Source organism: Clinocottus analis, unplaced genomic scaffold (assembly GCF_023055335.1).
Source record: "Clinocottus analis isolate CAN_PGR_092001 unplaced genomic scaffold, fCliAna1.0.p SCAF_36, whole genome shotgun sequence".
In the NCBI taxonomy this organism is placed as follows: domain Eukaryota; kingdom Metazoa; phylum Chordata; class Actinopteri; order Perciformes; family Cottidae; genus Clinocottus; species Clinocottus analis.
Window position 1 is genome coordinate 684,865 of NW_027176109.1, and position 23,159 is coordinate 708,023.

A 23,159-nucleotide genomic window follows, 5' to 3' on the forward strand; every position below is an offset into this window, starting at 1 on the left:
TCTGCATAACATTACGCCGGCGTGTTTAGTCTGTTAATGCCCGCTAAACTTCTGGGTTTCATCGTTCAGCAGACTTTCTAATTGGGAGTTTGTTAATTGGTTGCATTGATGCTCTGACACGTGTGTTACTCCACCGGCGAGTCTCGTTTCCTCCATTTTTTTCGGCAACCAACAGCCATCGAGGGCGTTTTGCACTTTGTTCGTGAGATGGACTCACGTGTGAGGTTAAAGAGCGATGGAAAAGGAAAGCTGACTGCGATCACGTGCACAGAGGAGAGATTTACGAGGTCATAAAGAGACTCGTGCTATGTTGTGTTTCTACTGCAGACCAACGGAACATCTTGAAGAGGATCAAATCACTTTATGGAGAATCAAATTATGGTCAAAGTAATCAATCAGGAAAGCTGATCTGACCGATACAACAGCAGTATCACAGTCTTTAGAATATGGCAGGTATTATTAAATACTGTGAACTGTGACATGTAAATACTGTATCTGACCAATGAGGAAACATTCCCACACAGTGGACTGAGGAAGTATATATATTCATTCATACATACATATATATCGCGTATATATATATATATATATATATATATATATATATATATATATATATATATATATATATATATATATATATATATATATACATACAATCCACACAATCCTCTGCCGTGAACTTTATTGATGAGCTTTAAAAGGTCTTGACTTCCGGTTATTCAATTATAAGATTACTTACAGACCTTCAGATGCTAACGTCTAACATATAACACTGTTGTGTATTTATGATACAGCTTTTATTCAAGTCAACTGCACTAAAAGAGTTTGCTGTGAGACTTTATATTCAGAGCACTTAGAGGTGCTTTTAGGGAGCAGGAAGATCTACAACAAACAGGAAGGACTCTGGGTAATCAGACAGGAAGCTGCTGACCTACGCAGTGTGCGTTGTGTACGGGACATTCAAGGTGTGTGTGTGTGTGTGTGTGTGTGTGTGTGTGTGTGTGTGTGTGTGTGTGTGTGTCCCACACCACATAGTTAAACGCAACAAATACAATGAATACAGAACAGTATGGAATGCTGCTGAAACAAGTGAATTAAATAATGCAAAGTCATCCAAAAGATCCTGAAACAGTGCCGCTACGACCTTTACTCTGCAATATTCTCTCTGCTATAATGCAGCGCGTTGATAGACGCAACGCTGATACATGCAAATGTTGAATTATGGCAATTAATAACTGTCAAACTAGCAGTGTCATCAAGGAGGATTTGGCTGAGAAACGAGCAACAATGAGCAAATAACTCTTAACGTCTTCTTACGTCAACACTCAGGAACATTCAGGAGCGTTTATCTTCGTCTCGCCGCTGTAAAGAGCTCCACATGTTACTTGTTGTTACGTCTGCTGGTCCCTCGACCTCGTTGACCTTGTGCGGTCAAACCAGGAGTGAGGCCGTCCCTCCTTCCTCCTCCTCCTCCTCTTCCTCCTCCTACTCCTCCTCCTCCTCTTCCTCTTCCTATTCTTCCAGGCAGCGGCCTCAGCCTCCTGCGGTTCTCCCTGCTGATCGCGCTCTCGAACCTGAAGCCGTCGATGATCAAGGTCTCTCCCTCCTCCTCTATGTTGGCCTGACCCTCCAGCTGAATCGCTCACAACAACAACAATAACAACAACAACAACAACAACATGCACACTGAGTCACGCTGTGCACGATGTGCATGAGCACACAAAACAATTTGCACATGCATCAGATAAAAACTGCCTTGTGCAGTATGAGCAATAGAGATAATGTGTGTGTGTGTGTGTGTGTGTGTGTGTGTGTGTGTGTGTGTGTGTGTGTGTGTGTGTGTGTGTGGGTGGGTGGGTGGGTGGGTGTGTGTGTGTGTGTGTGTGTGGGTGTGTGTGGGTGGGTGGGTGGGTGTGCCTCTCCTGTTAGAAGGATAATCTATGAACAGTCCTGACTACAGTAGTGTTTTTGCTCGCCTGGTTTCAGACTTCTGAATAAGCGTCTATCTCACATTTTGTCAGGAGGTGTAAAAGGAAAGGAGAAGTCGGAGAAGTCGCCGAGCCAATTAGTTCCTTTTGTAGGTGGATGAAGGTGAGGGAACGTACAAATAACCGCAGCCAGAAACCCAAAGAAATACGGACACAAGCGCGGCTGAAATCGATGCCGCTTTGGAGGAAATAAAAAGCTCCTAAATCCAAACGCCACCTGCTGAAGGTTCTTCTTTCTGACTGAAGGTTTTGGGGTAAAAGTGGTATTTGTTGCCCCCTCTGGTGCTTCAATAAATAGGTCAGGAGGATTTAATGTTTAAAGGCGTTTGATCACTTTGATGGAAAACCATGCAAGAGAAGCTGAGGGGCTCAGAGTGCACGGCAACAATTAAACAGTAGAACAGTTAAGTAGCTTTAGCCGTTGTCAGCTGGAAACGACGTTGACGGCAATTCAGTTTGCTTCTCCGGCTGCGGCCGAGAGGCAAATTAATGGTGTTGCTACGCGACTGTGTTGGAACTCATGTAGCCTGACCACTTCTGACCTCAGTATTGAGTGAATGTATTAGTCCTATCTGCTTCATTATGTCCCTCTAAAGACAGGACGAGATGAATTAAACAAACAGACCTCTCATGAGAGCTGCGAGTAGCGACGGGGGGAAAGAACAAAGACGGAAAGACCAGAAAGAGGACAAAAACCTGGTGGAGCCACATGACCCACACGTACTAAATGTTGTGGTGGTGGTCACATGAGGTCTGTGTGAGGGTCTGCGGCCTCACCGCTATCTTTCTGCGACGACTCTTTTTGGAGGCGACCGTCGGCTTGCACAAGTCCAGCAGCTTCTCTGTGTCGCGCATCAGCAACTGAGCCTTTGACAACACTGCAGTGACGTCGACATGGAAAAGAAAACAGTTGTAGTCAGCGTCTACATGACAGGCGGCAAACACTTCCCACTTCCAGACAGACAGGGAAACCATTGCAAATATTAATGCAAGAATATAAACGGACATATTTATAGAACGGTTCAAACTGTGATGTGCTATTTGTGTTGCCTGATAGTGGACAAGTTGGATTGAAGATAACACATTAAAAAGTTTTAGAGGGAGAAAGAAAATTAGTTTTACAAGATGCGACGAGCTCAGAGGACTCATAATCTATTGGTTGAAATCTTAGTGCATTTTTAAGCCCAGCCACGACAAGACACTGAATGTCAGAAAATGAATTTAATTAATTAATCATGACTCAATCACAGCCGACCTGGAAAGAAATGAAAGAATAGCTTTATACTTTCAGGAAGAGTAAAACTAGCGTTCCACAGTCAAAGATAAGAGAGTCAGATCATATTATCTATTGAGCTGACACATGCTGGTGCTGGACAGACACTCACAAGTCTTTATGATGGCGAACATGGGCTCCTCCTCCCATGTGATGTTACTGACCTCTGCAGCTTCCGCCATAGCCACAACACGGGTTTTTGTATGCCCTTCGAAGTGATTAAAATAGCACATTTAGGAATTATTTGGCAACAACAATGAGTGCAGAAGAAAAACATACATTTAAAAAAAGGGAATATTATAGGTCACATACTGCCAAAAATAACTTTATAACTTTATAAGGGCACATGAACTTTAGTAGTGTTTGTTGCTCATAGGATCATTCAGATTATGCTGTTAAAATCATTAGCAATTTGTGAGAAGAAAACAATTGTAGATGAACCGTTGACGTTAGCTCGCTAGTTATCGTAACAGTGCTATAGTTAGCTAGTTATCTTAGCTTCAGCCACCTTGTAAATGTCCCCACTGCGGGACTAATAATGGATTATGTTATCTCCCAGATTAAAACCTGCGACAAAAAATATGATCATTCTCTTATCTGCCTGTGATAAATACATTTGCAGTTGTACTTGAGCCATGTCCGCTAACACTTGCTAAGCCAACTTAGCTCAATTTAGCTTAGCAAGTGACCACCATCAGCAGTTTGTTCGCTATAACGCTAACAGTCAGCTTTTGTTGTGACGTTAATCAATTGTATAGAAGCGGTTCAAGTTAGTTGAAGTTACATTTTACTTTTTTATTTCTATCATATAACAGCATTTCAGACAAAACTCACCACACACTTACTTACTTTAGGAAATGTAAATGCAGTTCAGTAGCCTACTTATGCTCGTTTGATGGCGACACCGTTTATTACACACAACTCTGTAATTAATCTTCACCAGGGACTCTGATTGCAAATATAAAATTATTTTCAGTTTTTACACGTCGTCTAACAAAACGTGCGTCATTTTTTCTTCGACGTGGACGAACTAAGTCAACTCCCTAGCTAGTCCGCACTTTTATTCACATCCGGCGTTTTATTTTGAAAGGACTTCGGCGGTCAAGTGACTCCCGGAAGTTTTTGTTTCCTCACCTGTCAGTTTCTGACACGGTGCGAGAGTCCAGCGTCGTCTCTTTGTTTTACCTCACAGCTTTTTTTCTTTTCTTCCGCCCCCAACCCCTCGAGAATAAATGACCACCCGGTGTATCCGGCTGTCGCATCGCTGAAGGAAGAGCTCCTTGATACGGTCAGTGCGAGCCGAGAGAGCGAGAGAGGGGAAAAAACAACCGCCTGCTTTTCGCTTCACCTCGCCAGGAGACGTTAGCCACGAGCTAACGCTAGCTAGCTAACTGTCATCGTCAACAGATCGATGCAATCGCGGAATCTATCGATACGTATCCGACGCGGCTCGCTGTGACTGTCTGCGTTGTGTTGTTCATGTCGAAGCCTGTTTTGGATTTGACTGTCAGTGTTGTGTTTTTCTTTCTTTCTTTCTCTCTTTTTTTTAGGGGTCGGTTGTCAACAGAGCTAACGGAAGCTAGCGCTGTAACGTTAGCATCGCGCACGAGAGTCGTTGATTTGTTTACATCCCAGTGTACGGGGCTGGTTTTCAATGGATCGGGGGATCTGTTGGCTGCTGGTCGCATCCCTGTCGACCCCAGAGCTTTTAGCTTTTTTTTAGGGTTCATCATTGGGGGGATGTGAACGCAGCGACCTTCCTGCTCGAGCCTTGTTTTGGTCCCGTTGACTTTCGTTTTAACTTGATGGGGTCACTTTCGATTTCGTACCATTTCTCTGAAGTCGTCATTTTAAAAGTCAGTGGTTATGCTTGTGTGTGTGTGTGTGTGTGTGTGTGTGTGTGTGTGTGTGTGTGTGTGTGTGTGTGTGTTGATCTCAGATCGCATCCCTGTGATAACTTATTTGTCTACAAACATTCGGCCTTCACTGTTTAAAAAAACAAACTCGGCTCCCCAGTGTTTGCTGCATCATTGCATGCTGACATCATCACCTCGATTTAGCTGCATCGTCTCTCTCTTTACTTCTAAACAGAGAGGATCAAGCTGTGTGTGTGTGTGTGTGTGTGTGTGTGTGTGTGTGTGTGTGTGTGTGTGTGTGTGTTAGTTAACCGGTATGTCTGTGTTTCCTCTGGTATGTCTGGACTTCATTCTTGCTGAGAGTCAACTGATCTGGGTCAAGTCTCTTTTCTCCTCTGTGACTGTCCTGTCAAAGTGTATCATTAGCATGTATAACTTTAGGAAATATGTGTTTTGTATGTACAGTCGAGGGCGGGGCCCATGTGCCTGAACGCTATCGATGACACAAATGTCCCACATATCAGACATTGCAAAGTTTCTGCCAACTTCTTGCATACGTACGTAGTTATCGTACGGTGCAACAAACTGCACAAAGTTCATCCATACGAGGGCGGACGCTGGTTGTCTGTCAGTGTAGTTGCGCCTACAATCAACTCTTATCCTTAACTTTTTACTGGAATTAATGATTAAACAAAACACACAACTGTCGATCAAACATTTGAAGAGCCAGTAATGCAATTAACTTTTTAAAATGAACTTTATCTTTTCAGTTAAATTCTTTCAGTTGTGCTTGACATCTTGTTTTTTATTGTTTTGCTAAATACTTCAAATGTCTCTTGCACACAGGAAGTGATGCATGTTACATTTCCTGCAGAAAAGGTCATCAACTGAACAAAGTCACAGCAACGAGACACTGTTTTATTGCAGACTGATCTGTGGGATACGTAGTGCAAAACATGGCAACCCCCTAACATGTCACAATAGTGTTGCAGAAACTAGTAGCAAAGCAACTTAGCAAAGCAATGTATTGTAATCGCGATGCAAATGTGTCATGATAGTCGGTGCTGGCTTCAGTTGTCAAACAGAACGGTACTTCATTTAATGCGTTCATCTCGTGGTCTCAACAGAGATTCATCTCCAGTTGATAATGAAACCGCCTCCATGTGGTCCGCAGGTCTTCTATCTGCTACACAGTAGGCCTGTGCAGGCATGGAGGCCCTGGCAGTGGACGACGACATCTGCATCCTGAAACACGAGACGGCCTACACCGCCGCCGGCGAGAGTCCCGTGTCGGTGTGCCCCGGCGACGAATCCGTCGCCTCCCACTTCGCGCTGGTCACGGCCTACGAGGACATCAAGAAGAGGCTGAGGGACACCGAGCGAGAGAACACCTTGCTGAGGAAGAGGGTCAAGCAGCTGGAGGATAAGGTGTGGATGAAGTGAAAGAGTTTTACTGCTCATCCAGGTGGCTTCAAAGCCAGAGAGCAAAGTTCAGAAAGGGAGTTTTCCTTGTTTCATTTCCCAGGACACTGGAGTTATGGACAAACAAGAGAAAGAGAAAAAAAAGCTCAGAAAGTTGAGAAAAAGTCAGCAGATTCAACCGCATAATATTTGCCTCTCGGAGAAGTGAGCATGCCAGCATCATTAATATTGTTGGCCTTTAGTCAAAGCTATAAAACAATGAGAAATACATCTGCTCTGCCTAAAAACAGAGGGCGGGGGGGGTCTGGGAAACTCTGCTGTTCCCACACAATGGCTGAACACTTGGCTGCCGAAAATGGATTGAAAAAAAACAACAAAAGATCGAGTCCAATACAGAGAGAGCTTCTTTTTAAACAGGAAGGGTCCTAATCCAGATGGGAGGCTGGAGGGAAAACGCTTCCACCAACATGTGGACAGAGTTGCCTCGAGCGGTGGTCAATTTATTCTTATCAGTTTTGATCCGGTGAAGCATTCAGACAGGATGTCCCGCCACAGACATGTGAGCTGAATGAAATTTGAGCTCTCTTCTCTCTGCGTCTCATCCATCTTCCACTGCAGCTCTTCCGGCCGGAGGCGCCTCCATCAGAGGGTCCCCAGTACGTTAACAAGGCCTTCAGCGCTTACCGAGGTATCTACATCGAGAAGGAGGACCTGCAGGTGGAGCTGAACAAACTGGTGCGTCTACCGATTCATTTGGAGTATTACTTTTATCGATTCCTCTGCTGTAATTTTGGGTGGTAAGAAACACCACGCTCGTGATGTCATGACACAAACGCAGATGCAGTGTGGGACATATCTTACCATGGAGAGAGAGAGAGTTTGATTCATTGACACGAGTGCTGACTCTCCCTTCACCTCACCGTCTCGTCTCTTTCTCCGTCAGAAAAAAGAGAAGAGCGAGAGCGAGAGGCTGCTGACGGAGCAGCTGCAGGCCAAAGAGCTGGAGCTGCTTCAGCTGAGGACGGAGATGGAGACCAGCCAAGGTACAGCCGGAGCGCCTGCTTCTCTGTGGCGGCCGGGCCGACTGTCTTTTTGTACTCGAGTGAGATGACGATGTCGTTTAAATATCCTACGCTGCCGTGTAAAATAAGTACGAGGCGTTAACACACCGGGGGAGAAAAGTAATTCATTGCATTTACTCTGCGTAGAACCGTCTTTATCTTATGAAAGTTGTTTAACTGCATCACCAAGTGACTGATTCATTGTTCTAAACACACAGCGGCATGTCTTCCAACATGTCTGAGCAGTTCCAACTTCAATAATCCTTCATCTTCATTCCTGTGTGTGTCCAGTGATGAAGAGCCTGAACAGCCCTCAGGACTACTGGCAGGTGGACGGCGTCGGCACCGACCTGAAAATCCTGAAACTGCAGGAGGAGCTGGAGAGAGTGACGCTGGAGAACAGCAGACTGCTGGATAGAAACGGGGTGAGTGAAAGGAAGACAGCAGGAAAGAAAGGAGAGGATGGTAAAGAAAGGAAGGCAGTGGTAAGATAAGAAGTGGAGAACAACAAGCCGGGATGGATCAGCTTTGCAAAAGAGAGGAACAAATAGAAACCATCTATGGTGCAACCATACTAAACACCCCTCCCTCTCTATATACATTTTGCATAACTTTACTCTGATTCAGGAGGAGCCCCTCGGCCTTAACGGACCAGACTTGGACCGGACCGGTGACGCCAAGCACAGCGCGAGGTAACGAGGTTCATGATGATGATGATGATTTGTCAAATGATCCAACTCTCACTTCCAGTGATAAACATGAGGAATAAGCACTGAAACCATCGTCCTTCAAGTTGTTTGTACGCGTCATTAGACGACCAATCGGTGGAAATATATTGTACAGCATTGTTTTTCCTTACTTTGAATACATTTCTTAGACCTCAAAGTCAACAATCAAGCTTTTTTTAGTGGGAAACTGCAACAAATACGACTTCTTGCATCACAGCAAATGTTCCATGAGTCCAGCTGCTTCCTAGAAAGTAGACGTAAGCTTAACATAGCCGTGTGTTCTGGCTGAAACAACACGGGCATGAGCGTCCACACGCCGTCTGCTCGGTGCTGTAATGCTCCCCTTCGGCCACTAGAGGAGGGTGCAGCTTTATTTTAACAGCCGGCATTATGCAGAGCGCCCCACAAGTACCTGGACTTCCTGCTCCTCCACCTGCGTCCCGTCACACACACTTTACACTTCACACTCGCGGTGTTTTGATGCAAAACGAGGTGTGCGACATCTGGAATTGCTCATCCTGCTACTTGTGATTAATCTCCAGTAAATCAGCTTCTCCTCACGTGTCAGCGGTTTTCAAAAGGCACAAAAAAAAACGTTTTCGTTTTTTCCTCCCCAGTTTTTTTCCCTTCTCTTCTTTAATTTGTCTGGTTGGTGCCGTCCCCGGCAGGTGTTTGAAGTTAACGCTTCAGTGTTGATGAGATGTTTTTGCACCTTTGCATGAGGTGTGGAGAGGACAGTTTGGAGAGCTGCTCTCTGATGCTGCCGCCGGTTCAGCAGTGAAATCAATCAACCTTTAAAGTGTCAAGAGCGCCATCATTGCTCCAGTTTTATTATTTTCATACAGCGTGAATGTGTCTTCGTGAGGGGAAGCGGTGATGCTCCACACCTGTGAAGCTCATCTGGGCCTTTAAGTCAGTGATTACAGAATATATCAGAGATTATAGTTCCCTCTTCAGGAGGGAACAGATTAGTCTGCTATGATGATAGATGCAGTTACTTATAGTTATGAGACAGTTTTACATCTCAGAACAGCAACAAACATGAAAAATTACACATTCCTTGAGGACAATTACACAAAAAGGTCACGACTATTTGAGTCTCATTGCTTCTAGTCTTTCACCACAGAGGAGATTTTATTTGACTCTTAAGAGACTAAATACTTCACAGGGTTCAAACGGTCATGGAAAACCTGGAAAATGTGTTATATATGTGTTCAATAATGAATCTGCTTTAAAAGAAAGAGGCTCAAAATATCAGCAGCATACATACAGGCATCTATATAAATGTTTATTCTTTTAATCAAACTATTGTCTCCCATTCATTTGAGTCATTTAAGGTTTACTGTATGCTTTGAATCCTCATTGTTAGTTTAAATACTACATTTTATCACTTTCTACTGTTTACACACACATTTCACACAATGTTTGATCATGAACATTTAGTTTAAAGTCATGAACATTTAGTTTAAAGTCATAAACATTTGGTTTAAAGTCCTGAACATTTGGTTTAAAGTCATGAACATTTGGTTTAAAGTCATGAACATTTGGTTTAAAGTCATGAACATTTAGTTTAATGTCATGAACATTTAGTTTAAAGTCATGAACATTTAGTTTAAAGTCATGAACATTTAGTTTAAAGTCCTGAACATTTGGTTAAAAGTCCTGTAAATGATGTTAAGAGTCCTGTAAATTGGTCCAACGTGTGTGCCCTGTGCTCATGAGCGCTGTCGCCCTGCAGGGAGAGGAGCATGCAGCAGACGTTCGAGGCTTTGTGCTGTGAGGTCACGCGTCTCCGCTCGCACCTGAAGCACCAGTCGGGCCTGATTAGGAAACTGCGGCCGCTCGTCGGCGAGACGAGACCAGGTGAGGCTTTGCAAAGCATTGTGGGCATCGAGGGGCCGCGCCCTTTTGTCAACGTTCATTTCAACTGATTTCCACCTTTTTCCCCATCAGCATCTGTGTGATAACCTGGTCGCTCTCCAGCTGCAGAGTGCACAGCGTGGGGAGCGACGACAACCAATAGTCTCACACACGCAAAGTAACACACAATTGGTTTCTAAAAACCAATTGTGTTTTTGCTGCATTGAGGAGCTCACGTCTCTGCAGAAGCTGTCGTACACCTTCTACCATACATAACATACTCTACATAATGTACATAACATATATAAAATACATAACATATGTAAAATACATAACATAATAACATAACGCATGCAATGACAAAATAAGCATTGCATCGTTCGGCATGCTGTTTGAAGCCGCTTTCAGTTTATATATATATTATTTAGTTATTTCTGTCTTTATTTTAAATTAATTATCTGATTTTAATTAATAGTAATTTAGGATATGAATACATAAGCATTTTTTGCTTCTACCTATACCTTTTTAAGTCTCTGTTTTTGTATATTATATAGAATAATATTGTATTATCATGATGGACTGAATAAAACACTCAGAGTTTGAAAGTCACGTAGAGATGACACTGGACGGGACTGGAACCTGGACGATGAGGGAAGAGGGAATAGATCCAAATATGAAGTTAATGACTTTGAAATGTGTTTGTTTTTTTTGCGATAATTCTGCACAAAAGTGTGGTTCTGCCCGCGAGATCGTACGAGATTCACACAGCGAGATGCGAGCGGTCTGAACACGGACTTGTTGTGTGCGGCGCTTCACTGTGACAGGAGCTGAACTGAGCGTTCTGTCCAGCGTTTCTATGTTTCACCAATCCGACATCTGCAAACGCGTCTTTAAGTTGTTCACGTTGAGTCTCGCGGCTGCAAATCAAACTTTTCGCCGCTCTGAACGAGAACTATAATGTGGCTAACAGAGAAAAAAAAGAAAGCTTTTCTAAGCAGAAGTCAGTCGTCAGTGAGGAGACTTCTCCCGCTGCTCCTTGTCCCAATTTGTATAAGAGTGTGATAAGACTGTGGATATTACCAAAGTACTCAAAACACTTCTGATCAAGGACATCGTGAAATAGTCCGTCTCCCCTCCTCCCCCTCCTCCCCCCTGCCACGATGTATTCTACTGGAGAGATTACCTCTGTTGTTCGATTCCCTCCGCGAGCGTCGGGAGAGGAAGACTAGGAGGTGAAAATTACAACCAAATAACGGCAAGAAAAATAAATCTCGGGGCCTATTTATTCCGCTGAATGACGAGGTAATCCTGTAACTCGGATGAGCCCGATGGAGAAAGTAAGGAAGAGCAGGAGCGGCGCGAAGAGAGGGAGAAAAAGAAGGGGGGAGAGAGAAGAGAGATATGAGAATATGTATTTATTCAGTCGTATTGTGCATCTGTATTCTTCTGATGTTACTCCTTTTGGAATCACTTTTTATTCAAATCCTCGACTCAGGAGACCTTCTGGAAGAGGATGGAGAGAAGAGGATGGAGGGAGAGGGAGAGAGAGACTCTATTTTAAATGTATTATTCGCTCAAAATGATGATTTGATAGCTGTGTGTGTGTGTGTGTGAGATTAGGACATCTGATTTGTGCATTGATATGCTTTGTGCAGAATTAAAGTGTGGCTTAGTTTACGCGTCGGGGTTTTGTTTGATTAGTTCTAGTGAGGAAAAAACCTCATTATTGTGATTATTGTGATTATTGTGTGTGTTTACACGGAGCGGGGGGGCTTCATTGTGTCTGCACGCTTTACCTCGACACGGCGACGCCCGTTATCAGCTCCATCTCGTCAGATATGAAGGCAGATTTGTGTCTTTTCTACCCGAGTAAATTATCTCAAAATCTTTGCTCTCATTTGAAAAAATTGCTCTAAAATTAATTTATTTTTTTAAACGCTCTGAAAAAAATATATGATCCCAAAAAAATTAGCTCTCAAAGCTAAAACTGGCTCAAAAGAAACAAAAACGCTCTCAAAAAAAAAAAACTTCTCTCCAAACCGCTGTGTTGCCACGCAGCCCCACTTCCTGCTGCATGTACCGTTAGCCCACAGCGGCTAACGGTACCCTGATGCTATGTTAGCAGGTTAGCTACGCATGTATGATACAAGTTAAAATAACTCCTGTGAGTTTGGTTGTGTGTAGAACATGTGTGTAGCGCTGTAACATGTCAGTACTACAACTTCACGTCTCAGAGGAAGAAGCTTCATGAGCTTTAAATGGTTCCTCTCTTGTGGGAACGTCTTCATTCCAGTTACCTGAAGATCTGCACCATGTTGTGGAGACCTGGAACTGCTCTGAGGGAAACTTGTCTCATCAGCTTTGAGAAGCTAAAGAACCAGAGACACATTAGTAGAACCCCGTGTGACCCAAACGCTAGGAAAGGTGGTTTTTTTGGAGAGCAATTTTTTTTTTAAGAGCAATTTTTTTTGGAACAAATTTTAGTTTTGAGAGCATTTTTTTTTTAGATTGTCTTTTTCTTTCTTTTTGGAGCAAATTTTTTTTGAAGAGCAATTTTTTTTTCAGAGCAAATTTAGTTTTGAGAGCATTTTTGTTTTTGAAAACCAAAAAAATTTGAGAGCTTTTTTTTTGAGAGCAAAAAATTTTTTGAGAGCAAAATTTTTAGTTTGGAGTGTTTATTTTTTTTTGAGATCATTTTTTTGAGAAAAAAAATAATCTTGAGAGCGATTTTTTTTTTTTTTTTTAGAAAAAAAAAATTGGTGAGGGAATTTTTTTTGAGAGCTTTTTTTTGATTAAAAAACATTTTGAGAGCAATTTTTTTTGGGGGGGAAAAAAAATTCTGAGCAAATTTTTTTTTTGGAGTGATTTTTTTTTGAGAAAAAAGTTTTGGGAGAGCGTTTTTTTTTTTTGAAAAAAAAAATTGGGGAGTGAATTTTTATTTTTGAGGAAATCATTTTGGAGAGTTAATTTTTCTTTAGAGAGTGATTTTTGTTTTTGAGCCCCAAAAAATTTGAGGGCGAATTTTTTTGGGCTTTTTTTTTCTGGCTGGGTTTTATCGACACGATGTCGTTAAATAAAGGAACAAAAAACAGTTTTCACACACTTGCACTTAGAAAAACAGAGTGAAATGACTCCTCTGAAGTCTCGTGGGCACATCCCACCATTTAGCTTTTAATAACGCAGATATGTCGACTGAATTAAGTATTTAATGCCAATTATCAACTCTTTAGACGTAGAGAATACATTGCGTTGCAGTATTTCACGCCCATAATCCTTTGTGCTCTATTAATGTGTCTACAGTTGCAGTTGAAGTGCACTCAAATTGAACTGTAATCCAAATATTAAAGGTAGTGAAAAGCATTTCTTTTTTCATTTTCATTCTGTCCTCTTAAGTTAAACAATAACTTTTGTCGGGAAAAAAACATTATTTGATTCCCGTGTTGACTGATTTTCAAGAAAAACACCAATAATCGGATTGAGTTTTACTACTTAGCCTGAAGGAACTATGTCCCCTTGTGAGGACACTGAATATATATATATATATATATATATATATATATATATATATATATATATATATATATATATATATATATATACATACATACTGTTAAGGTCGGGTTACAAGCTGCTTCTACCTTTCGGTGGGTGTCCCCGCTGCAGCAAGCTAGTGCTGCTAGCTCCCCGCTGCTGCTAGCTCCCCGTTAGCTCTCTCTGCTAGCGCTGCTGCTAGCTCTCCACTAGCTTCCCTGCTAGCTCCCTGACAACCACCAAAGGTATCGGGACCGGCCCGACTAACGCGGTTAGTAGCAGCAGCAGCTAGCGGGGAGCTAGTAGCATTGCTAGGTGGCTACAACGAGGACACCTACTAGTTAGTAGCGGCTTGTAACCCGACTTTTACGCTCTATACATACATATATATTGTTTTTCTTCTTCTTCTTGTAAATACAATGCCAGGCTCTCTTTAGCATTCTAACCTCCAACTCTTCGTCTCTTCCTCCTCCTCCTCTCTCTCCGTCCCCCAGCTGGCTCCTCGGTCCCGGTCCAGTGTCTGGACGACGTGGAAAAGAACAACAACAACAACCACCGGGCGGCGGCGGCGGCGGCGCCCCGCCCCCCCGGCGGCGGCCCCCCGCTCCCCTCGTGCTCCGGCCGGCCCTGCCCCCCCACCGTCGTCGGCGTGCCGTCGGGCCCCCTGCTGCCGGACAGCCTGCGGGAGGACTGCTGGTACAACGGGCCCTGGCCCTCCCAGAGCTGCTCCGGAGACGCTCTGGACGGCTCCGTCGTCCTGCCGCCGCCGCCCCTGAACCAGGCCTCCCTGGACGACAGCTCGCGCTCCTTCCCCAGCCCGCCCAAACCCAGCGACGCCATGTTCTGGGAGGGACACCCCGCCGCCGCCGCCAACTCCTCCTCCTCGTCCTCCATCGGGATCTGCGGCCCCAGGAGCCCGCCCAACGCCGAGTGGGCCAAGCCCTACTGAGGAGGAGGCGGACGGACGGATGGTTTTCAAAGAGCGTGTCACTGGACTCGCGGCGCTGCCACATCGCTACCACCTAACCTGCCTTAAGTTGATAAGACCACTCCTCCTGGCGCTCTGGACCTGCTGGTGGTGGGACTCATCGGGCCAGACGAGCCTTTTCCTTTCTGCTTGAGGTAAAAGACAACGTGAAACACATCTCTGCACATCGCAGGACAGAGAGACACTCGCCGGATTAGTTTGTCTGTGTGTGTGTGTGTGACGGGCAGTTTCACCTACACACATACATCAAGCAAAGAGTGTGTGTGTGTGTGTGCAGAATAAACCCGATAGGGCTCAACGGGCCTCTGCGGCTGCACTGATCACTACGCAGCGTCGTACTAGAGTTTGTAAAAGTACTCCCTCCAATGCAAGTCTTTTTACATTTAGTCGCTGTAAAGTGTACAAGGTGTGTAGTCCCGTGTGTGTGTGTGTGTGTGTGTGTTGTGGTCGTGTGAAGCCGGCGGCGGCGGCGTGAGGACGTGACGTGGTTGTTTTTGTACGTGAAGGCTGCAGACGCACACTGACCGAACCGTGGGAGAGTCGAGTTTAGTTGAACGGCTACCAAATTACATCTTTTCTTTATTTATTTATTTATTTATTTTCCATTTAAAGCCCTTTTTACGGATCGATAAACATCAAAGAGCCGGCTGTCGATCCGTCTACGAGAACGTTTCAGCACTTCCACGCAGAATAAAAGGGTTTCACACTCGTTTACCATTTATTGCACAGAAATGTCACGACGTTGAAGCTGTGATTAGACATTTTGAAGGACTCACACACACACACACACACATGCACACACACACACACACACACCCTGTATTTGAAACCCAATTAGGTTCGTGGAGGATTCTAGAAAGTGTATCTTTAAACTTCTCTGTACTGTGCTGGTGTTCATCTATGATGCATTTGTTTTTTTTTCCAGTATGAGCAAAAGTTTCTCTTTTGAGTACGAACTGAAACACACGAGTAGAAGCAAAGACACACACCGGAGAGACAACATGTGTGTGTATGTGTGTGTGTGAGGCGGCTTGTCTGTACTCTGCACTCCAAAGCGTAGGTTGTGTTTTCTTTTCCTCTCCGACCTCCGAGGGTTTGACTCGTGTCCGACCAGAAGTCTGAAGACGTGAAGCTGCGACTTGAACAAGTAACTGAAGTGCACTAAAGGACCCCGAGATGAGGAAGACCCCGAGATGAGGAAGACGTGTTGTACTCCCCTCCATTCCCCTCAGTATGTTTCAGAACTGTGGTCTTTTTTTGTTGTTCATTTTTATGAAGTGTTATTTTACAGCAGTAGTTTCATACTTCTGTAAACGATTTGCAAACCAAAATGCAATGTACAGTAGATATGGATTATATTTTAGATTTACTGCACTTCAGACTGTTTGTAAATATGATCAATTAAACAAAGGAAAGGAAATCACTGAGGCTGTTGTGCTTCGTCCCCGACGCCTCGAGACTCAGTGCTGCACTGTGATGCGTTTTGTTTTTTATCTAAAAATGGCCGCCCAACAGTTGTGGATTCTAGTCGTCAGTCGCCAAAAAAAAGGACAAGAATGTGTTCAAACTTTTATGAAACACGGCCGCCGTGTTCGAGATGCATTCGAGTAAAAACGACGGACGTTTAAGGTCACGATGCGTTCATGAACATTTCACACGGATACACACTTTACTGCCAGTAGATATTTCTTTATTGATGTCACATTTCATCGCAGACGTCACATGATCACACATCGAGATGCCGGAGCGCTCTAACAACACATCTCTCATCTCCACGTCTTTTTATAATATGATTTTGTCACCAAAAAGGAGGTCACGACCCCTTTTCCTGCAGACTCTTCCTTACAATACGGGATCGTGTGTGTCGCCACTAAACGTACAATAGCAGGCGACACTGAGCCTCCAGAGCGTTTATGTACAGCAGGAGTATCGTCTGTCGACCCATCGGCTCGGTGTGAAATGTAAATGCTGTTGATTCCATCGAGTGAGGAAGAGGACGTTTAGCAAATACACAGAACCTTGTTTTTTCATTTATATACACGCACACATCACTGCAGATTGTAAATAAAACACAGGCTTGTGCCTCTAAGAGCGATGAAGATGCAAGACGGTGACGTGTTGCACCTTTCGAGGAGGAGGGAAGCTAAGCTAAGCTAAGCTATGCTAAGCCGCGTCGCTCCCTACATGCTAGTCGGTAGTTTTTGTGTCCGGTTCTTGGTTGCGACCCCCGTCCTCAGGAACTCCAGTTTCTCTTTGATGTACTCCTGCTTGCACTCCTCGAAGAACACGGGGTCCTTGTAGCTGGTGGAGAACCAGAGGACACGACGTTATGAAGAGCCAGAGGACCAGAGAGACTTCTGTGAGTATGAACAAAGCTTTATGGAGGATGAATTAAGTGTTTACTCGTACTTAAAGCCTTTTGGAAACCACTCTGTCGAGGCCCTTTCCTCTAAATGTCCCCAAACTAAAAGAGTGTCTCTGCAGCCACGAGCGCTGTTTAATAATGATGTTCTAACAAAAAGGAACACATGCGAGATGTTGTTCAGATGTCCAACTCTAACAAACCATCGCACAACATGTGAACGTTCAACACGTGAACACGTAAAGTGTTACAATGTGGCCTCATGTGACTCGCTTTGATGGTGATTTTATGGTCAAAGACTGCAAAGACTTGATGGACAGTTTTGACTGACAGTGAGACAGCTGTTGGCTGAATAACACACCTTTACTGTACAATAACACACCTTTACTGTGCAATAACGCACCTTTAACACAATAAGACACCTTTACTGTGCAATAACGCACCTTTACTGTACAATAACGCACCTTTACTGTGCAATAACGCACCTTTACTGTGCAATAACGCACCTTTACTGTACAATAACACACCTTTACTGTGCAATAACGCACCTTTACTGTGCAATAACGCACCTTTACTGTGCAATAACACACCTTTACTGTGCAATAACGCACCTTTACTGTACAATAACACACCTTTACTGTGCAATAACACAGCGTTACTGGAGTAAATGTCCACAGACAGGAGATACTCACTGTATCGTCAGACATTCCTTCAGCGCTGCGTTCTGCTCTCGGCACTTCAGCACCATGAGGAAGCCGGTCTCTTTGCAGCAGTGGTTGAAGGCTGGAGGCGGTGGGAGGAAGAGAGGAAAGAGGTGAGTTGTGTCTTCATAACGGTGTTCATGCCGGTCGTGTCATTCTATTACGTCATATTTAAAATCGCCCACACCGTGAAACCGGTCCATGGCTGCAAAGAAAAAGAGGCTCTACATCTGGACCGTGAGGTGTAAAACAAAGCGATGTTCACCTGAGATGCAAAAGGTGAATGAAGCTCATTTCTCCAGATTAAAACACGCGAGGTCTTCGTTCTGAACGAGGCGTCGAAGGCCCTTAAACTCTTTTTAAAGGAAGTCATTTTAAAAACCGCCGCGTCCTCTTTCAAACACCTGACGTCAGGAAGACTTTACCGGCGGCATCAGTATGTATCACACAGTCGCTTTCATCAGGATGCAGATGTGAAGGACAAAAAAAACAGCAAAACCAATTTAGAGAAGCAGAACAGTGCGACTAATCTAATCATGAACCCCCCCTTCTCCTCCTCCTCCTCCTCCTCCTCCTCCTCTTCGTCCCCCACCATGGCACTAATAGAGGCCGCTGTGCCGATCGCAGCTACGACCAAAAGATGAATCCAGGAGGCGAGTCACACGGCTCCTCTGAAGAAAAAGAAAAGGTGTGATGGCACCTTCACTCGAGGCCGCTTTGGTTCACCTTTTTTTTAATTTTAAGATACAGAAGTGGAGTTCGGCAGTTAGTAGAACGGAAAAGCTCGGGGGGGCGTGAACGTTTAGGGAGATAAAGGAGGTGTGAACTTAAAACGGAACAAAGAAAAAATGTTTTTCTAAAGAAAGACGTGAGCATCCTGGATGATGACGTGAACTCATGCTGCGCAGGAGCTGAACGCTTCATCCACATATCAGGACCAATCTGATCAAATGTCGTCCGATGAAAGGGCGACTCATGCGATGAGTTATGCCTCTGACAATTAAATAATAGATTCATGGAAGAATAAAAGGACACGGATGAAAGACAACCAAAGCATGCTTCAAACTCCAAGACAAGCACGTTACTGGCGACCTCGGATACGACCGCAGGAGCTTTTCATGCGATCTGTAACGTTTTAAAATCAGCTTGTTCTCCAGGGAAAAGTAACTTTGGTTCACCGGCTCGAGACCCGACACCCAGTGAGGCCTTCAGCGTATTATTGATGAAGCACTGGTACTGGATCGGTACCTGGTATCGGCTGAAGAAGCCCAGGTATCAGTATTGCAACTATCTTAAAAGCGATGCAACAAAACAAATGTTTAAATCATCAATTTACCAGCGATCAGCTTCCTGCAGACACAAGCAGGCGTCGGGCTCGATGGGTGTGAAAGTTGTGAGGAAAGAAATCAAAACTAAACAAAATGGCGTGACGGTCAGCGTGGGCCGCGTCGAGGCTCGCGAGCAGAGACGGATCACACAGGAAGACACACACCGCCGGATTCACCGTGTGTGTTTTTTGTTACTTTCTTTTTGTGAGATGCATTTCATCCACAAACGTGGGAGCCCGGCGCAGACACACACACACACACACACACACACACACACACACACACACACACACACACACACACACACACACACACACACACACACACACACACACACACACACAGAGAGAGAGAGAGAATGAAGAGATCGAGGGCGAACACGGAGGTGTGAAAACGAGTGGGATGAGACGCGAGTGATGTGATGGGAGAGCGAGGGGGTTTCCGCTACGCACACACACACACACACACACACACACACACACACACAGTCGCGGTCACCCGAGGGTGCATGTGCAGCGTCTGCCCCCAAAAACCACATCACCGAGTCATCATCGTCATCTTCATCATCACGGAGCTGCAGATTAACGCGACGCCGGTTATCAATGGAGAGAAATACAAGAAATAATCATAAAGACTGAAGAACTGCGTGTTCAAAAAGAGTAAACATGAGTCAAAGAGACAGTGAAAAAAGATAGAAAGTGCATGAACTCATGGATAAAACATTTGATTTGAAATAATTCATAATCCATCTTTATCGTGCGCCTGTTTTTCATGGGTGAGATTAAAATAACACACCTCGTGGCCTGGAGTCATATTGTGGTATTATAAATGTCCTCTGCATTAAATATTAGTTGTATTTAGGGGATACGTGTAGGGAACAGTGTGGCGGCCTCTGGGAGAAGTTAAAACCATAAATAACGAAGCTTTAATGAACCTTTTGTTCACGTTGTCTAATCCTTTGGGGGTTTCTAAAACACACCGTTTGGGTTCTGAGGCGTTTCTTTTGTTTACAGCTTTCCAGACGCTCGATTCTCTGGAGCTGAAAAGCTCTTTGATGGAAAATCCAAACTGGAGGCTGGCGGTGTCCTATTGCGACACTTAACTGAATATTATGAGTTCAAACAGTAATGTGAAATGATCACAACGGGGCGCTAAATGAGTTATGTTTCACAGACTGAACCACTGCGCTCTCACACGGAGGATGTTAGAAAGGACTTTAATGCTTCTCTACACGTCCGACCTTCAGGAAGCTCAGGATGGTGACCTTTCACATTGAAACTTCAGGTATAGTTTCATTTTGTTTGCTCGCGCTGAAGAGGCTGAAGTTTGTGGTGCTGTTGTGTAGCGTTGTGTTATAACGGGAGGTGTTTCTAATGTTTCATCCACCCTCGTTGATGCAAAAGCACTTTGACTTGTCGTAGGAAAACCATTGAACACAATCCTACAAGACCACGAATATGATGCATAGCTTTAAGAGCAGCTCTACCCCATCTGCATGTATGCATTTATATATATATATATATATGAATCACATTTTTAAGTAGAGATCACCTAGAATGCAGCTGCCTTATTATATTGTGAATAATCATATTCACAACATAATTATGGACTCTTTCTGTAGTGATAACTGTATTTGTATAGCACCTTTAAAAACTATCTTTTAGTCAGATATAATCAATACCGGTGGAATAATTTAATGAAATAGTTTTGCAGGCGATGAACTTTAATCAGGATATTTCACTAAAATGATTTTTTAATGAATAATTAATCAAAACAGCGTCACACAAAATGAGCTAATTTGAAGATTTTGGCTTGCAACTCAAACATGCGTCAAGGAAATGCATTACTCACACACACACACACACACACACACACACACACACACACACACACACACACACACACACACACACGCACCTGTAACCTTCTCAGCACAGAGCTCTTTGGCCTTCTCCCTCATCATTTTGGGGATGAGGACGTCTGTCTCCACGTGCCTCAGCTGGATCTCTTCTGAAAAAGCAGGAAGCATAAAGACACACAGGAAACTCATCAGCACCATCATCTTTATCATCACCATCATCATCCTACAATGCTTACAAACCCCGCTGTGAACATAAACACGTTAAAACCTAAAGGAAACGCGAACCATACGGTGTAATATTGCCCTATGACGTAATGACAGGCTCTTCAGTTGACTTTATGCTAGCTAACGTTAGCTAAACACGTCGTGCACGTAGCTAACGTTGAATAACGTCGACGCCGTGTAAATAAACAGCGACGTAACTTACACGCTTAGCGAACGTGATGTCATCAAATATAAATATTAAAAACACGTCGTGCACTTTTAGGAGAGCATAAATGTGTCGTACCTGTGCTGGCTGCCTCCATTGCGATGTTTCTCATAACATTACAAAACTGGACCAATGTGACCTCGTCGCGCAGGCTCAAAACACTTCCGCTGACGTAGTTAAGCGGCGACAAAGAAAACTACAAATCCCAGAGTCGCAGACAGGCTACGTCATGATGCTTTTTGCCCTACAAAAATAAGAGACCCAGTATATAATAATAAAAATATGTATAATTATTATATTATAATTACATTGTAATATTCATAATTATAATTGCTATTATTATAATATGTATAATTACTATTATTATAATTATACTTATTATTATAATATATATGTTTTTATTGTAATTGAAAAAATAATGTGGTGTGAGTGATGTATAGATAGATAGATATATACTTTATTAATCCTCAAGGGGGGAATTTGCTGTCAGAATAGCGCCTAACAGTTTACAGACACCAAATAAAATAAAATAAACACACAAAATGTGTCATAAATAATAAAATAAATAATATATGTATATATATACCTATATATATTTATATATATTTATATATATATATATATATATATATATATATATATATATATATATATATATATACATACACAATAGAATATACTAACCATGTTGCATACATGTCAAAACATATATCAGCTATCAGCTAATCCCAATCCACATCATGTGCTGCAGCAATAATAATAATAGTAATAATACTTTATTCTATATACCTAAAGACACTTTACATAGGGCAGACAAAAGAACAAACAAAGCAAACAAACAAAAAACACATTAAAACATGAAAGGGGAGATAAGACCATCTTAAAACAGTAAATTAATTTAAAAAAAATGTAAAGTCACTGGAAAATAAAACAGTATTCCAATTTAGTTTTGCAGAAATTAATGACTGAATGCTAATTTGAATACTTATTCCTTCTTTGTTGTTTAACATGCAAAAGATTACATAATAAAAAAAATGAAATGAATCTGTAGTTTGGACTAACTCTGAGGGGAATGAAGCCATGAGACTCAGGACACGTCGACCTGCAACCACAAGGTGTGTGAGCGCCGCACACGGCACGCGAGCAGCGGCCCGACCGCCGGGAGCTGTGGGGGGACGCTGTCTGGAGCCCACGCAGGAGGCCCCCACCTGTTCAGCCAAAGCGACAGGTACACACACACACACACACACACACACACACACACACACACACACCTTGAAGCCAAAGACCAGTTTCACACGTTAGGCTGCACTAAAGAAATACGCGTAAACTACCCACCTCCACATCCAAACCACATGTACACCCAGTGCGCCTTCACAACTTACACACACCCACACACACACACACACACACACACACACACACACACAGCAGAGGGGGTATTGTGTGTCTGGCCTGTCGACTTGAAGTTCTAACGGCTCTCTGACCTCACAGAGCTAAAGCTGCCACTTTGCCTCTGTGGAGGAGCACAAGCTTTCATCTCCAAATCAAAAGGAAGAAAGAAAGAAAGAAAGAAAGAAAGAAAAACAATGATCTCCTCAAGCAAAAAAACTAAACAAAACAAAAACCTTTGACAAACAGAGACCACAGACTATCACCTGTGTGAAATACATGCTTTTTAAATGTTTTAACCAGACATATAGACAGTTACAGCAGATGGACACACACCCACCCACACACAACCAAACACACACACACACACACACA

General features: G+C 43.4%; 2 protein-coding genes across 2 annotated transcripts; one reads left to right on the plus strand and one right to left on the minus strand.

The window, feature by feature from the left end:
• Nucleotides 1-4,384: 4,384 nt before the first annotated feature.
• azi2 (5-azacytidine induced 2) lies at nucleotides 4,385-16,133 on the plus strand. Its single transcript, XM_068596343.1, has 8 exons — nucleotides 4,385-4,552; nucleotides 6,295-6,548; nucleotides 7,161-7,277; nucleotides 7,486-7,585; nucleotides 7,895-8,028; nucleotides 8,231-8,295; nucleotides 10,070-10,194; nucleotides 14,217-16,133. Exons 2-8 carry the CDS (start codon nucleotides 6,330-6,332, stop codon nucleotides 14,669-14,671), a joined length of 1,215 nt encoding a protein of 404 aa, XP_068452444.1. The 5' UTR covers nucleotides 4,385-4,552; nucleotides 6,295-6,329; the 3' UTR covers nucleotides 14,672-16,133.
• A 440-nt stretch (nucleotides 16,134-16,573) lies between these two features.
• cmc1 (C-x(9)-C motif containing 1) lies at nucleotides 16,574-21,556 on the minus strand. The gene is made up of 4 exons (XM_068596344.1): nucleotides 21,471-21,556; nucleotides 21,019-21,111; nucleotides 17,765-17,855; nucleotides 16,574-17,011 (listed from the first exon to the last, which is right to left on the minus strand). Exons 1-4 carry the CDS (start codon nucleotides 21,502-21,504, stop codon nucleotides 16,891-16,893), a joined length of 339 nt encoding a protein of 112 aa, XP_068452445.1. The 5' UTR covers nucleotides 21,505-21,556; the 3' UTR covers nucleotides 16,574-16,890.
• Between the last annotated feature and the right edge of the window lie 1,603 nt (nucleotides 21,557-23,159).